This window comes from Macaca mulatta, chromosome 1, assembly GCF_049350105.2.
Source record: "Macaca mulatta isolate MMU2019108-1 chromosome 1, T2T-MMU8v2.0, whole genome shotgun sequence".
Classification (NCBI taxonomy): Eukaryota; Metazoa; Chordata; class Mammalia; order Primates; family Cercopithecidae; genus Macaca; species Macaca mulatta.
In genome coordinates, this window is record NC_133406.1 from 1,724,750 (window position 1) to 1,741,390 (window position 16,641).

The 16,641-nt window shown below is 50.4% G+C and overlaps 1 protein-coding gene across 2 annotated transcripts in view; it reads left to right on the forward strand.

Annotated features, from left to right (window-relative positions):
• ZNF496 (zinc finger protein 496) overlaps positions 1-16,428 on the forward strand; it is a 32,479-nt gene extending 16,051 nt beyond the window's left edge. For both annotated transcript variants that reach the window (XM_001098253.5, XM_077997882.1), the window contains exons 7-10: positions 5,338-5,470; positions 5,984-6,091; positions 7,194-7,307; positions 12,911-16,428. In XM_001098253.5, the coding sequence (XP_001098253.2) occupies positions 5,338-5,470; positions 5,984-6,091; positions 7,194-7,307; positions 12,911-13,668 (1,113 nt within the window). In that variant the 3' untranslated portion in view covers positions 13,669-16,428. The remainder of the gene's footprint in view (positions 1-5,337; positions 5,471-5,983; positions 6,092-7,193; positions 7,308-12,910) is intronic.
• The last annotated feature ends 213 nt before the right edge of the window (positions 16,429-16,641 follow it).

Below are 16,641 nucleotides of genomic sequence, written 5' to 3' on the forward strand. Positions count from 1 at the left end.
CATTGGTCCTCATGGTTCTAAAAGCTCCCTGGGTATCCTGCCAAGTGGCCGTGTCGGATTCTGTAGGTGACTGGAGTACTGGCTGTCCACCCACCTGGCCCTTGGACCTGGGTTTGCTCCTGCGATGCCATGACTGACTAGTCAGTTTTCTGTCGCTTATAACAGAATACCTGAAACTGTAATTTATAAAGAAAATAGATTGACTTCTCATAGTTATGGAGGCTGAGAAGATTCAGGTCGAGGGGCTCCATCTGGTGAGAGCCTTGGTGCTGGTGGGGGCTCTGTGGTGTTCCGAGGTGGGTGCAGGGCGTCACATGGCGAGGGGCTGAGTGTCCTGACACGCTTGCTCAAGTCTCTCTTCCTCCGCTTACAAAGCCACCAGTTCCACTCCCATGACAACCCATTCATCACCTCTTAAAAGCCACACCTTTCAATCCTGCCACGTGAAGGATCAAGTTTCCAACACAAGACATTTCAGGGACACATTCACACTATAGCAAGTAGATTCTCAAACACCTAACCAAGGCTGAAAGGAAAAAGCAGCCCATCTGTTGTTAATGTATACTCTGCCCGCGTACACACACACACACACACAGACACACACACACACACACACACCCCCAAGGCTGAAAGGAAAAAGCAGCCCATCTGTTGTTAATGTATACTCTGCCCGCGTACACACACACACACACACACACACACACACACACACACACACACACACACACACACACACACCCTTCTGGGAAGTCTTGTCAGAGTGCTGGATTCTTTTGTATTTTTTGTCAACCATGGTTTAAGAAACCAACATCAGGTTGTCTCCCACAAGTCCTTGTAAGGAAATCCAGTGGCTTCCCGAGGCCTGTTTTGGATTCTGTGGCACAGCCTGGGAAGACAGAGGCTTTTCCGCACTGACCTATTCCTAGCAGCAGGTCCACTTAGGGCTCATTCAGATGCAGCCTCTGAGGCTCCACCCCTGACCTACTGAGTCAGAATTTTTACCAAGATGCCTGTGCCTGTGTTTCATATGTACAGGCAAGAGTCCTTGTTCCAAAACCCTGATGCAGTTTTAGAATTTTTGAGGTATTCTCTTTATTTTTATTTTAAATTTTTTCTTTGGAATTAATTTTAAAGTTAGGGAAGATTGCAAGAACAGTACAGAGACTTCCAAATACCCTTTCCTTCACTTTCCCCATTATTTCTTTCTCTTCTTCACCTACCCCCACCCTCTCATTCTATTTTTCCTCAAAAAATAGAGAAAGAAAATCACTCCTTCCCAGCCTTGTCCTGGATGCCTGGCCCCAACACCTGGGGAAACCATCTGACAGTAACTGATAGTTTTCCAGAGAGGTAGGCAGATACAAGGCATGTTTTAAAAATTATTCTGTTCCTTTTTTGCTTGTCACATAGATACTAGTAATATAAAAGTCCTATGAGTTAATTTTATTTTTTCCACAAAAATTTTATTTTGTGGTCCTTTCCAATTATATAAAGGACTGCTTTATTTTCCTGGTTTCCTAGTATTGTATGGATATACCATCATTTTTAAAACAAAAATTAGGCCAGGCACCATGGCTCATACTGGTAATCCCAGCACTGTGGGAGGCTGAGGTGGGAGAACTGCTTGAGCCCAAGAGTTTGAGACCAGCTTGGGTAACACAGCAAGACCTCATGTCTACAAAAGTAAAAAATTAGCCAGACGTGGTGGCTCACGCCTGTAGTCCCAGCTACTTGGGAGGCTGAGCAGGAGGATTGAGCCCCAGAGGTTGAGGCTGCAGTGAGCTGTGATTGTGCAGCTGCACCCCAGCCTGGGTGACAGACGGTCTAAAACAATATAAAGATAAAAATAGAAATTAAAATCAGTTTTTGACACATTCCCATGGTCCATGATTCAAAGTTTATGAAAAAAATCTCCCTGCTACACCTAACCCCAGAGTCCTAGGTCCCTCTTCAGAGGCAGCTAAGCTTCGGAACTCCTACGCCCTGCACTTGGTGGCCATCTGGATTCCATCATGCACAGGTGTTTTCCTGCAACAACACACTTTGAAGAGAATTCCTTCTCGGTGCAGAGAGGCCTTCGTTCTTTCTGTGCGTGTAGGATCATCCCTTGGGAGGTTTCTGTAGCTTACTTAATCCGCTGTCTTGTTGATGTGTGTCAAGGTTTCCAGTATTTATTAGATCAATGCTGCAGTGAAGCAGCTTTTATAGACTTCACATTGTACATGTGCGACATAAACTTAAGAAATCTCTGCATTGAGGGGTGAGCACGCTGGTTACTTCTGGACATTGTCCAGCAGCCCACCATAGGAGTGGTGGATGTGCAGCCTCCCCAGCAGAGTAGGAAGACCTGTTTCTCCACATCCTTGGCCACCCAGCAAGGTAGCTGCCATTTGGGTTTTGCCAAACAAGATAGGGATGAGGTGGATCCAAGAGCAGAAATTACAAAGCAGTGTGTCCCCTGGAGCCTGGACCTGGGGTAGTCAGTCTCCTTTCTCTCCCTTCTATCTGCACATGTTGCTTTGGGCTCTTCCCTCAGCCCCAGCTTCCACCCCCTGCTCCCCTAGTGCTATGGTCTGAATGTTTTTGTGTCCCCTCCCCACAACTTTGACATGTTGAAATGCTAGCCCCCAAGCTGCTGGCATTAAGAGGTGGGGCACTGGAGAGATGATCGGGTTATGAGGGCAAATCTCTCGTAAATGGATTAGTGCCCTTATAAAAGAGGCCTCAGAGAGCAGCCTTGCCCTTTCCACCATGTGAGAACACAATGAAATGATGGCCATCTATGGAGCAAGGAACTGGGCCCTCACCAGAACCCAACTATGCGGGTATCAGCTGGAGACTTCCAGCCTCCAGAACTGTAAGACATACATTTATGTTGTTTATGAGTCCCCAATCTGCGGTATTTTGTTAGAGCAGCCCAAATGGATTAAGACAGAAAAGTAGCACCAAAAATTTGGGGTGCTACTATTAACAAATACAGCATGGAAGAAGCTTGGGAACTGGGTAGTGGGTAGAGGCTGAAAGGGTTTGAAGTGCAGGCTGGAAAAAGCCTGTGTTGCCGTGAGCAGGCAATTTTTTTTTTTGAGATGAAGTCCTGCTCTGTCACCAGGCAGGAGTGCAGTGACGCGATCTCTGCTTGCTGCAACCTCAGCCTCCTGAGTAGTGGAGATCACAGACGTGCACCACCACACCTGGCTAATTTTTGTGTTTTTAGTAGAGACAGGGTTTTGCCATTTTGGCTAGCTAGGCTGGTCTGGAATTCCTGACCTCAGGTGATCTGCCAGCCTCAGCCTCCCAGAGCGCTGGGATTACAGGTGTGAGTCACCGTGCCCAGCCCATGAACAGACTATTACTGGTGATTCTGGTGAGGCTCCAAAAGAAAAGAGGAGATTTGATATTCTCAACCAGAATGTTGGTGAAAATGTGAACAGTAAAGCTATTCTGATGAGATCCCAGATGGAAATGAGAAATGTGTGGTTGGCAATGGAGGAAAGGCTATCCTTCTTATAGTGGCAAATCACTTGGCTGAACTGTGCTTATGTATTAGTGTTTTGTGGAAGGTAGAACTTACAGGCCACTGCAATTGGATATGCGGCCACAGAAATATCTAAGCAAAGTTTTGAAGGTGCAGCTTGTGAAATGTGAAAAGAGAGAAGTGATTTAAAGATGGGACTGTTACTTAAAAGGGAAGCAGAACTTAAAGATCAGGAATATTTGTCAGCCTATGTTGATAAGAGCGAGCCAGCCTGTTTAGGAGAGAAGATAAAGGTTTTGCCATTGAAACTGAGGCTGGGAGCTAGTCCAAGAAAATGGAAAAATGACCCCAAAAGCAATTCAGAAATCATCAGAGCTGTTCCGCCCATCACAGGCCCAGAGCACAAGACCCGCAGCAAGCAGGGGACCATAGCAGAGAGCCCCGCTTCAGTCACCCCTGAAGCCCTAGATGGTAGGGCCATCAGCAAAGTTCCAGCCCAAGAGAGCCTTGGACCTCTGAAGGAGACACAGAGCTGCCACAGAGGTGGAGCTGCCACAGAGGTGGGGCCACCACAGAGAACCCCCTTGAGGGCAGGCCCTCACTAGGGGCTGCCATGGGGCAGGACCACCCAGGGCCTTGGGGGCTCAACTCCTGCCCAGTGAAGGTGCCACCTGTGGGTTTGGAAGGTGGGGTCACCTCCCAACACAGTGGGCCTAGGGAGCACGGTATCAAGACAAAAAGGATTATTCTCGAGATTAATCTCAGGCCGTAAACCATAATGTGCTGTGACCTGTAGGTTTAGGACTTGCTTGGGACCTGTTACTCCTTTTCTTTTTTTCTATTTCCCTTTTTTGGAATTGGAATGTTTATCCTGTGCCATTCCACCTCTGTGTGTGTGGGGGGGGGTTCTTTTTTTTTTGAGACGGAGTCTCACCCTATTGCCCAGGGTGGAGTGCAGTGGCACGATCTCAGCTCACTGCACTCCACCTGCCAGGTTCAAATGATTCTCCTGCCTCAGCCTCCCAAGTAGCTGGGATTACAGGCACCCACCACCACGCCGGGCTACTTTTTGTATTTTTGGTAGGGATGAGGTTTCACCATGTTGGCCAGGCTGGTCTCAAACTCCTGACCTCAGGTGATCTGCCCGCCTTGGCCTCCCAAGGTGCTGAGATGACAGGTGTGAGCCACCACGCTGGCATCACCACTATATTTTGAAGGCACATAACTTGTTTCATTTCACAGGTTCACAGCTGGAGAAAATTTTGTCTCAGGTAGAATTGTGCCTTGAGTCTGAACCGTAACTGATTTAGATAATATTTAAATGAGATGTTGGACTTTGGACTTTTGAATTGATGCTGGAATGAATTAAGACTTTGGGGGTTATTGGGATGGAATGAATTTGTTTGGCATGTGAAAAGGATATGAATTTGGGGGGAACCGGGGCAGAATGCAATGGTTTCAGTGTTTGTATCTCCCCAAAATTTGTGTTGAAATTGTAATCCCCAAGATGATGGTATTAGGAAGTGGTGCCTTTTGGGGAGATGATCTGGTAACAAGGGCACAGTCCTCATGAGTGGGATTAGTCCCTCCTAAAAGAGGCCCCGGAGAACTCCCTTGCCCTCTCCATCTTGTGAGGACACAGAGGATGCCTGTGTTTGAACCAAGAAGTGGGCCCTCACCAGGCACCCAGCCTGCTAGTGCCTTGATCTTGGATGTCCAGCCTCCAGAACTGTGAGGAACAGATTTCTGTTGTGTAGAAGCTGCCTGTCCTACAGCATTGAGTTATCACAGCCTCAATGGACTAAGACTGAGACACCTAGCTCGTCCCGGACTGAGGCATCCCTGTTCTACTGTGCTTTCAGAATCGGGTTTCTCCGTTCAAGGACATGATTTTATGCTTCTCTGAAGAGGATTGGTCCCTTCTAGATCCTGCCCAGACTGGCTTCTATGGAGAGTTCATCATTGGGGAGGATTGCGGGGTCTCAATTCCTCCAAGTAAGACTTAACTTTCCCCCGTACCTCAAGACCAGGGAACTGGGCAGGGGGTTCTCACTTGGAGTAAGAGTCAACTTCGTCCCATAAGATCAGGGAAGCGGGGCCTGCATCATATTTCTCTGTTCACCCCCAACCTGGATGGGAAGTCATTTGCACACAGCGGCCCTATAGGCAGTGTGTCCGACTGATCACCTGCCATCTCACCTCATCAGGCTTATCAGAACCAAATAGAACATGTGCTGTATGTCCATTTCTCTTCCATCGCTCTTACCCTTTCGTCCCTTTACTTCTGCTTTACACCCAAAAGCCTCAGAGAGACCCCCAAGCCCATAGCTCTCCCTGCGTGTGCTGCCCCCACTGCCCCTGCGCTGCCGGCTCTGGCGTTTTCACTTCTCGCCCCTGATGGTGCCACGCCCGCTGGGCATCCCTCCACCTTTTCTCTTCTGGACCAGCCCTGGTTGCTGCAGGATCAGATTACTAATAAACATGTATCCTGCCTTTTTCTTTGAACAGATGAGCTAGCGGCCCAGCCGGATCTCTCCCAGAGAGAGGAGAATGAGCCTCGCGTTCCAGAGCCGCAGGATCTGCAGGGGAAAGAAGTGCCCCAGGTCTCCTACTTGGGTGAGTAGTGATTCCGGAACTGAGTGGACAGAGTAGGGTGAAGGGTTGCTGGCAGCCAGAGATGAACCCATTTGCTGGCTTCTCTCTGCAGCCCCTACTTGCCTTCTTCATTTCCCCAGACTCTATGTGGGTCTTGCATGTCTTGCCTTGTCCCTGACTTTTCATAGAAAGAATGGGGGATCTTAATTTTGCCAGGCATTGGGATTGTACTCCCTCAGCCAAGGACTGGGAAATAATAGGAATGTCTGTCTCCTCTGCCTGTAAGTAACATCTGGTTTGTGCTGACCATACAGCGGCCCCTCCAGGAGTGAGGTCAGATACTCACGACAAGCCTGGTTGCAGAGGGAGTGTCTCCTCCTAACTGGGCACCGAGCACAGCCCTTTGAGGTGCCTCACCTGTCTAGTCTTCCATCTGCCTGGTGCAGGGGTGCTGTGAGGACACTGGGGTGTGGGGAGGTGCTGGGGCTCAGCAGCAGCAGTTTCCAGCCCTCCTTCAGGCTGTGTCACCAGCGCTTGCACCCATGATCTCCATGCCATGGTGCTTCGAGGCACCTGCTCCTTCAGGAGGAAATTTGACAGAATCAGCAGCAGCTCCACACCTCCTTCCCCTTTGGGACCTAGAGCGTGAAGCAGACAAGGTTTTGACACACCATCCCCACCTGGAACAAGCGTTCAGAGACGGCGTAGCACAGTAGCTCCTGTCCCATCTCTACCCCGTAGGCTCTGCACAAGCTGTTTGTGCAGGATGTGTGCAGAGTGTGCAGAAGCCTGTGGTGATGACTACGGAAAACCCACCACAGAAAGTGGGAATAAATGCGGGGCTCGGGGAGGTACTTGTCTCTGCCATAGAGTAAGTAGAGTAGAACCCGGATCTGCGTAGACTCTGTCTAGCTTCAGAGCTCATGTTTGTGGAGTTGGCCCATTCTGCCTTCAAGTTCATTCGCTCAGCAGACACTTCCTGAGTGGCCGCCCCCTGCCAGTCCCCAGGAGGGAGCCCAGGGCCGCCCCCAGATCATAGCCTGGCATCTGTTCAGATAGCACCCTTCCAGGTAGTGCTGTAGGTGCAAGACAAATCAATTTTTCCGTTTCCTCCTCTGGAAAGACTCTCCAAGTCTCCAGCCATTCCAAGTAGAAGAAAGGAGGAAACGTGAGGAGCTGCAGGTGCCGGGGTTCCAGGCCTGCCCACAGACGGTGGTGCCTCAAAACACCTACCCAGGTAAAGAAGGGCCAGGGAGGTGTGGGGTGTGTGCCTGTGTGTCTGTGTGTTCACGTGTGTATCTGGTGTGTCGCATGAATGTATGTGTGCACGTGTGGATGGGGGATGGTGGTGTGGAATGCATGTGTGCGTGCATACACACGGTGTGTGTGGTGTGCTGCATGTGTGCGTGTGTGCGTTCCCAGGTGCACCTGTGTGTTGGGGGCATGTGGGTGTGTGATGGAAATGTGTGGTGGTGAGGGCATGGGACAGTTAGGAATTGAACTTCTTAGGATCTCCGCTGACCGCTGCGGTGGTGTTCTTACCTGCTTGCCCAGATTCCTCTGTGCTGTGGTCATTCTCCAGCTCACTCCCAGTCCCAGGCTCACCCTCCTTGCCTTTTCTGGGGACCAGGGAGGGTGTGTCAAAGCAGGGTGCTGCTGTAGTGCTGTTGGTGATGTGCGAATGTTTTTCTTCTCTCAGCATGGATGACCAACATCCTGGCACAGGGTCTTGGAATTGGGATTAAAGAGCAGGTTTCTAGTGTACTGAAGCTGCACAGGACTCTTGGAAAGTGTATGTTCCATTCCTGCTTTCAGAGAAATAGCCACAGTGTAGACTCTGAGTCGTCTTGGTAAAAGTCACCACCTCCAGAAGCAGAGGCTGCAATGCTGCCGTCTTTCATAAGTTCTAAATATCAAACCCAAGCCTCTGATTCTTACCGGAACCCACGTGTCACTGTAGTTTTCTGCAGCTATGGAGACCGACTCACACGCATTATGTGTTCTACCTGTGATGCTTTTGAAGGCAAGATTTGTGCCATTTTGACCCAGCTCCATGCATCTTGTACTTGGCCCCCTTTCATGCATGGACAAAGGGGCTTTTCTAGTGTGGGAGATCTGAAAGGATGAGATCCTGCTCCACAAGCATGGATGCCCACCCCTGGTTTTCTAAGAAGCCCACCTCTGCATGCCAAGGGTGATGCATTCATTTGGGGTCCACGTGGAGTTCAAGCGCAGGCTTGATGTTTGTGATGCACTTTGAATCTTCTCCAGCTTCTTTCTGCCCATAGCATGTCTCTCAGCCCTATTAATATACTTTTAGAAGATGGATGGATGTTCATTTGTACACAGGAGTTTTCAACTCCGTTCTTCCCTTGTTGGACTCTGACACAGACTGCTCTGAAACAGTCAGAAGCCAAGGGTTGCTACTGAGAAGGGAGAGATGATAGATTTCAAAGAGTGGGCACTGTTTTTATTTTGGTAGCTCCTGCCAGCTTGCCTTCCTAAAAGGCTTTTCCCGCCAGCTGATGCCGGATAGCTGGTGACAGGTCTGCTTCTCTATATCCACGCCCACACAGGACACTCCCAGATGTTGCTTACCCTCTGGTGTTTTGGGCAGACTTCTAGCAGTCTCATCTGCTTTCTCCAAGGAATTTTCTTCATATTGTTGTGTTGATAGCACATAATAGGACTATCCTTGATTTATTTCCCCTTTTGTAGAAATTATGCATCGAATTTTGGTCATTTTAGCTGATTTGAGGTGATGTTGTCCACTGTGAGCTATATTACTCTGTTAGGGCTTTCATAACAAGTACCACAGACTAGGTGGCCTAAACAACAGAATTTTATTTTCTCACTATTGCAGAGGCAACTAATAGAAGATCAAGGTGTCAGCAGAGCTGGTTTCTTCTGAGGCCTCTCTCCTTGGCTTGGAGATGGCCACTGCCTTGCTGTGTACTCACGTGGTCTTACCTCTGTGTTTGTCAGTGTCCTGATCTTCTCTCATAAAGACACCAGTCATATTGGACTGTGGAGCCCACCCACCCATATGTCCTCATGTTAACTTAATTACATCTTGAAAGAGCCTATCTTCAAATACAGTCACATTCTGAGGTCCTTTGGGGTTAGGACTTCAACATGAAATTTTGGGAGAACACAATTCATCCCCTGTAAGACCTCACCCTCAGGACCTTCAAAATCCATGTCTCTCCCACATGCAAAATCCATTCACCTCATCCCAACAGCCCCCAAATTCTCAGCCTATTTCAGCATCAACTGTAAGTCCAAAATCTCCTCTAAATATCAACGTCTCAAATGGGTATGGGTTAGACTTGAAGTATGATTCATCCTGAGGCAAAATCCTCTCCAGCTATGAACTGTGAAGCCAGATGTTTTCTGCTTCCAAAGTACAACTGTGAGAACAGCATAGCATAGACCATTCTCGTTCCAAAAGAAAAATCCAAGAGAAGAAAGGGTAATGGGTCCCAAGCAAGTCTTAAATCTAGCAGGTCAGGGCTAGGTGTGTATTACGTGCCTGTAATCCCAGCACTTTGGGAGGCTGAGGCGGGCGGATCACCTGAGGTCAGGAGTTCGAGACCACCCTGGCCAACACGGGGAAACCCTTTCTCTACTAAAAATACAAAAAGTAGCCAGACGTGGTAGCACAAACCTGTAATCCCAGCTACTCAGGAGGCTGAGGCAGGAGAATTGCTTGAACCCAGGAGGCAAAGGTTGCAGTGAGCCAAGACTGTGCCATTGCACTCCAGCCTCGGCAACAAGAGCGAGACTCCATCTCAAAAAAAAAAAAATCTAGCAGGTCATTTCCATGGGATTTTAAGGCTCAGGAATAACCTTTGGCTCAGTTCTCTGTTCTCCAGGCCCAGCAGGCTACTGGCCCTGCTCTTTGGAACTCAGAAGGAAACGACTTCACCTCCTGAGCCTGTACCCTCTGGTCCCGTGATGACAGCGGCAGCCCTGTACCCTCTGAGCCACCTTTGGAATCATTCTTCCCTTTTCCTGAAGGATAGTCCATATTCATAGCCAGATAGCTCTGTCGGCCAGTTTGTAGAATCCCAGAAGTCCAATAGCCTTCTTTTGTTTCAGTCCCAACTGGCAGTGTTTCTGCTGGTGTATAACACTCAGAAACCCTGCCCTCCATGTAGTTCACAGGGTTGCAGGCCGTCGGACGAGGGTGTCCTCCATAGACCTTCCTGGATAACCTCATCTGTGTTCCTGGCTTCTCTTGAGATGGTAGATTGGATCCATGAATCACACTCAGAATCTCTTCAACAGATGATGAGCCAGCCTCACTCTTGATGTCTCCCCAGTGCGCACATTTCTTATTTTTTGCAGAATGGACAGACAGAATTTTCCAAATCTTGAGGTCATGGTTCCTTTTTGCTATAACAGTTCCTTCCTGAGTTTCTCTCCCATCTCACGTTTCACTGTAAGCAGCAAAAAACTAGTCTTTGCCTTTGACACTTTGCTTAGATATCTCCTCAGCTCAGTATCCAAGTTCGTCACTTACAATTTCTGTTTCCACAGAGTTTTGGCCAAATTCTTTGCCACTTTATAATTGGAGGATCTCCTTTTCTCCAGTTTCCTATAATGTCTGTATTTCTACCAGCCACCTCCTCAAGGCTTTTTAAACATGCACTTCAAAACTCTCCTAGCCTCTACCCATTACCTAGTTCTAAAATGACTTCGACAGTTTTTGGTCTTTGTTTTAGCTGCACCCTACTTCCTGGGCCAAAGTCTATGTTAGTCTACTGTGGCTACCATAACGAAGTACCACAGGCTGGGTGACTTAAACAACAGACACTTATTTTCTCACAATTCCAGAAGCAACAAGTCTAGAATCAAAGCATCAGCAGAGCTGGTGTCTTCCGAGGCCTTTTCCTTGACTTGGAGACGGCTCCCATCTTGCTGTGTCCTCACAGGGTCCTTCCCTTTGTTGAAGTCTGCCTCCAATCTCCTCCTCTTAGAAGGACACCAGTGATTTTGGATTGGCCCCACCATGTGACTTCATTTTGATTTAATTACTTCTTGAAAGACCCTGTCTCCAAGTAGTCATGTTCTGAGGCCCTATGGGTTAGGGCTTCATCATGTGAATTTTCAGGGGGACACAATAACACGCACTGTCTGCTCTCACAATTCCGTCTCCTCACCCAGTTAACAAGTAAGAGATCTTAGCGGCCCACCTGGTCACTTTGTTTTCTTCTTCCACCCAGATCCATTAACAGAAGCCAACTGCCGATCAAGTACCGTGTTGTCGGCAGCCTGGTAAAAGTTACACCTTGCTCTTGTCTCCACCCAATGAGGTCCACAGAGTACATCACACACATGACCTCACCTGCCCCACCAGCACCTTAGATCGACTGGCTGCCACTGTCATGCTCACCTTATAGACGAGGTTACCCAAGCTCTGAGAAGCTGTCTGGCTGGAACGAGGTACCTGTAGCTAGAAAACCAAGAGTCGAGATGAGCGTCAAACATAGCCTCTCGGCGGGGCACAGTGGCTCACACCTGTAATCCCAGCACTTTGGGAGGCTGAGGCAGGTGGATTGGTTGAGATGGGTGGATCGCTTGAGCCCTGGAGTTTGAGACCAGCCTGGGCAACATAGTGCAACCCCATCACTACAAAAAATTTAAAACACACACACACACACAATCTATGTCTTCATCTGGTGATTTCCCTCCTACACTACATGGGTTCTTGGCAGACTCAGTACCCACTTGCAGACTCATGTTCCCCCGACCCCCTTGTGACTGATGGACAAATGCCCCCACCGCTTCCACCACTGCCCTTCATCTCTCTGCTCTCCATAGCCTCTGTGTCTCCTCGCGCTGCTTCCGTTTGTCTAGCTTATCCTGTCCTGAGCTGCTCTGACCCGTCAGGGCTCTCCTCCCCACAGCCATGAAGCCCAGACCAACCATGTTCCTACTCATATCTAGGAGGGCCTGATTCACTCCCCCAAGTTCTAGATTTGACTTCTGCATTTCACAGCAGTGAGGAAACAGGCCACCTGTATGATGGGCTCTGCTCCGTAAGCCATGAACTCAGGCCGGGCTCTGCACTGCCCACCCAGCCCCTCCCCGTGGTTCCACCTTCCCAGCATCACAGACTCAGGATGCAGGAAGTCCAGAGCAGCTTTACCCATCACCACCTGTAGCCTCAGAAATGCGGTGCTACTGGGAGCCGGGGAGCCGTGGGGCACCCGCAGTCTGGGACTGTTGAGCAGCCCAGCAAGGCTGAGTAGCATTTCAGCCCTCCTTTCTGGGACAGATCACCTTAGTTTATGTGTAAACATGGCAACCAATAGGTCATCGGGTTGCATCCAGGAGCAGATAGGAATGTGCCTGTCAGAAGTCTAGCACAGTCGCTGGAGCATGCAGGTGCCCAGCACATGATATGTGTAGGGTGTAGAGTCTTCCTCTCCCAAGGCCTTTCACTCTCCTGATAGAGCTTTCCCCCATGCCTTGTTAAGTACGTGATCTGTAAATGGCCAAGGCTTTGCACAGATAAATACAGACTCCTAGAGCTTGGGGGGATGGGGTGGTAGAGATCAAAAGGGTTGGGGGTGAAGATAAGGGAAAATGGCTGGGAAGAGGGAGAGCAAAGTGTCCAGCATGCTCTGGACACAGCGTGGCCTATGCTGAAGATTTCTTCCTCACAGGCTACACCAGTGGCCCCTGCAGGGCTGGCCAGGCCGCCCTGGTCATCGAGGAACATTGTAAAAATAAGGGTTTGTAAACTCCAAGCTGAGTCTTCCTGCGCCGGGGTCGTAGGGGCTGGGATGTGGCCTGTGCAGCACCGCTGACCTGCATGTTGCCTTCCTGTAGCTGGCGGCAACCCGCGATCTCTAGAGAACAGCCTGGACGAAGAAGTGACCATCGAGATCGTTCTGTCCAGCTCTGGGGACGAAGACTCCCAGCACGGCCCGTACTGCACGGAAGAGCCGGAGAGCCCCAAAGAGAAGCAGCGCAGCCTCCCCGCCTCCCACCGGGGCAGCGCCGAGGCTGGGGGCGAGGTGCAGACCTCCAAGAAGTCCTACGTGTGTCCGAACTGTGGGAAAATCTTCCGCTGGAGGGTCAACTTCATCCGACACCTGCGAAGCCGCAGGGAGCAGGAGAAGCCGCACGAGTGCTCAGTGTGCGGGGAGCTATTCAGTGACAGCGAGGACCTGGATGGGCACCTGGAGAGCCACGAGGCCCAGAAGCCTTACCGGTGTGGTGCCTGCGGGAAGAGCTTCCGACTCAACTCCCACCTGCTCTCCCACCGGCGGATACACCTGCAGCCGGACAGACTCCAGCCGGTGGAGAAGAGAGAGCAGGAGGCGTCCGAGGACGCGGACGAGGGTCCCAAAGAGCCGCTGGAAAATGGCAAGGCCAAGCTGAGCTTCCAGTGCTGTGACTGTGGGAAGGCCTTCCAGCGGCACGACCACCTGGCTCGGCACCGCAGCCACTTTCACCTGAAGGACAAAGCCCGGCCCTTCCAGTGCCGGTATTGCGTCAAGAGCTTCTCGCAGAACTATGACCTCCTCCGCCACGAGCGCCTACACATGAAGCGCCGTTCCAAGCAGGCTCTGAACTCCTACTGAGCCTGCCCACCTGGGGCGGCCTCACCCTGGCCGGTGCTGCCCCCTCACATTGGTACTGATCAGCGCCCCCACCCAGGACGCCCCTTCCCCAGGATAGAGAGCACACCTCCCTCCTGTCCTTGCTCTCAGGTAGTGAGCCTTCGGGTGGTGCCGTGGGAGCACTCTCCCTCCCCCGGGCATTGAAAGAGTGGCCAAGTGAGTGTTCTGTTTCTGCTGTGCCAAAAAACGGGGGGATGTGCCACCACCAGGTTGGACATGCCAGGTGTTCTGCGTCTTAGAGACCCCTGCCCCGTGCTCCCCAAGCTCGGGGAGTAAAACGGTTATCCCCCGTCGGGGCGGCACCCTGGTCACCAGCCAAACCTCAGTATACTCCCTCCCTCCCTTCCCTGTCTGAACCTGAAGCTTCAGGGTGCCTGCACTTCCACTGAAGCTGCTGGAGGGTGTTGGATTGGAGGAGGGAAGAAGGCAGGGTGGGACTGGCGGGTTCAGTGGGGAGCAGGGTCAGGCACACTGAGCCAGACATGTCAAGTCTGAGCCCAAGATTGGTGGCCATCAGGTAGGCAGGAGCACCCTGCAGATCCAAGATGATCAGGCAGCCCTTTTGGGCTTGGAGTCTGTGGCAGGGGTCTGCAGAGCTCCTTCTTCAGGTTTGGTAACAGTCATCATACCTTTTGATTTTCCTGAGGGCCAGTTACTAAGCATCCGGAGCTCACCGAAAACAAAGCTTACATTTTAATTTGTGTTGCACACCCACCCCATAGTGTCTTTATACCCCAGAGATCCTTGGTAAATGCTTGCGTGCTGGAAGCTGTGTGGTCATCGTTTAAAAGGCACTTAAGTCCCTTCTTCCAATCTGTCCTGTCTGGGAATGTGGAGCTCAGCCCCCAGTGAGGGGTTCTCCTGTCCCGTGAGCCAAGCTCCAGAACAGAACCTTCCCTGACATCACACTTTACATATACATTAGCTTGGAGTGCTGGTGTGTCCATTTTCTAGGTCTGTTGTAACGAAGTGCCGCACACTGGCTGGCCTAGAACAACAGGAGTGTGTTCCCTGCTAGGTCTGTTGTAACGAAGTACCGCACACTGGCTGGCCCAGAACAACAGGAGTGTGTTCCCTGCTAGGGCTGTTGTAACGAAGTACCGCACACTGGCTGGCCTAGAACAACAGGAGTGTGTTCCCTGCTAGGGCTGTTGTAACGAAGTGCCGCACACTGGCTGGCCTAGAACAACAGGAGTGTGTTCCCTGCTAGGGCTGTTGTAACGAAGTACCGCACACTGGCTGGCCTAGAACAACAGGAGTGTGTTCCCTGCTAGGGCTGTTGTAACGAAGTACCGCACACTGGCTGGCTTAGAACAACAGGAGTGTGTTCCCTGCTAGGGCTGTTGTAACGAAGTACCGCACACTGGCTGGCCTAGAACAACAGGAGTGTGTTCCCTGCTAGGGCTGTTGTAACGAAGTACCGCACACTGGCTGGCTTAGAACAACAGGAGTGTATTCCCTGACAGTTGTGGGAGCTGCACATTCGAGATCAGGATGTCCTCAGTGTTGGTGCCTTCCGAGGGCTGTGAGGGAGAAGTGGCTTCGTGCCTTTGCTGGCAGTTGCCGTTCCTTGGTGTGTGGAAGCGTCACGCACTCTCTGCCTTCATCCCCACGTGGCAGTCTTGCTGTGGCGTGTCTGTCCCCAAGCCTCCCTTTGTTTAGGGACACCAGTCATATCTGAATAGAGCCCATCCCACCAACTCCATTATAATGTCTTCTGTGTCCGCAGCAGCTGTTTACCAATAAGGTCACATTCTGAGGTACTAGAGGTTGGGACTTCAACATTGGAATTTGAAAGGGACAGCATTCAGCCCGTGACTCCGGATAAACGTGAGGTATGCTATCATTCCTGATTCACAGATGAGTCAATACAAACTTGAGTGAGCTTGCTCACTGTTCGAAGGCAGTGTTCAGACGCAAGTTTGGCATTCAGGGCAGGTGTCCTCTGCATGGAAGAATCTTACTCAGTAGCCTTAAGGCTGACAAATTCCCCTCCTCCCTGCCTTCTGATGGGGGCTGGGCAGGCCAGCTGGAGCTGTGTCTCCTGCTGGGATTCTGGACTGAGTGACAGTGGGTAGTGAAACCTCAAGCAATTTAAAACGTGGTATTGTTCCTGGAAGACTGGTTATGTTGGCTAGGGTCAGCAAGAGAGGGCATCAAGGCTGTAGTCTAGCAGTGACTTAATCTGCAAGTCACACCAGACGGGTATTTTGTATTATTCATATGTCAGATCCTACCAACAGGCAGTGAGCCAGGCAGAGCTCCTGGTGCTCCTTGTCACTCACATAATTTTCACATCAAGAAAACTCTGGGCCGGGCGCAGTGGCTCACACCTGTAATCCCAACACTTTGGGAAGCCAAGGTGGGTGGATCGCCTAGCTCAGTGACAGCAGCCTGGGCCACATGGCAAAACCCCATCTCTACCAAAAATACAAAAAATTAGCTGGGTGTGATGGTGCATGTTTGCAGCCCCAGCTACTCTGGAGGCTGAGGTGGGAGGATTGCTTGAGTCTGGGAGGCAGAGGTTGCAGTAAGCCAAGATTGCGCCACTGCACAAGCTGGATGACAGAATGAGACCCTGTCTCAAAAATAATTTAAAAGCCTCTGCCCCAAACTCGTTAAAAGATTTTATAACCACAACTACTGTTTCTGTGTAGATGCCTCTGCGTGCCCAGGAGCAGTAAATGCAATAAAATCATTTGGTTATACTTTGAACACAAACGGTTGAGGCTTTTGCTTTCTAAATAGTTTGTCTCTTGTATCATATCTGGAAAAGGGAGAAATCCGATTTTTAAGGCCAAGGGAGGGGAAAATTCCAAGTAGAAGCCAGGCTGTCTGTGCACGTTTACCCCACCTACCTGTGTGCTCCTACCTGTCCTGAGGATTCTCTCAGTACCTCTGAGGTCTTGAGAAGGTTGTTCACCTTCCTGCTTC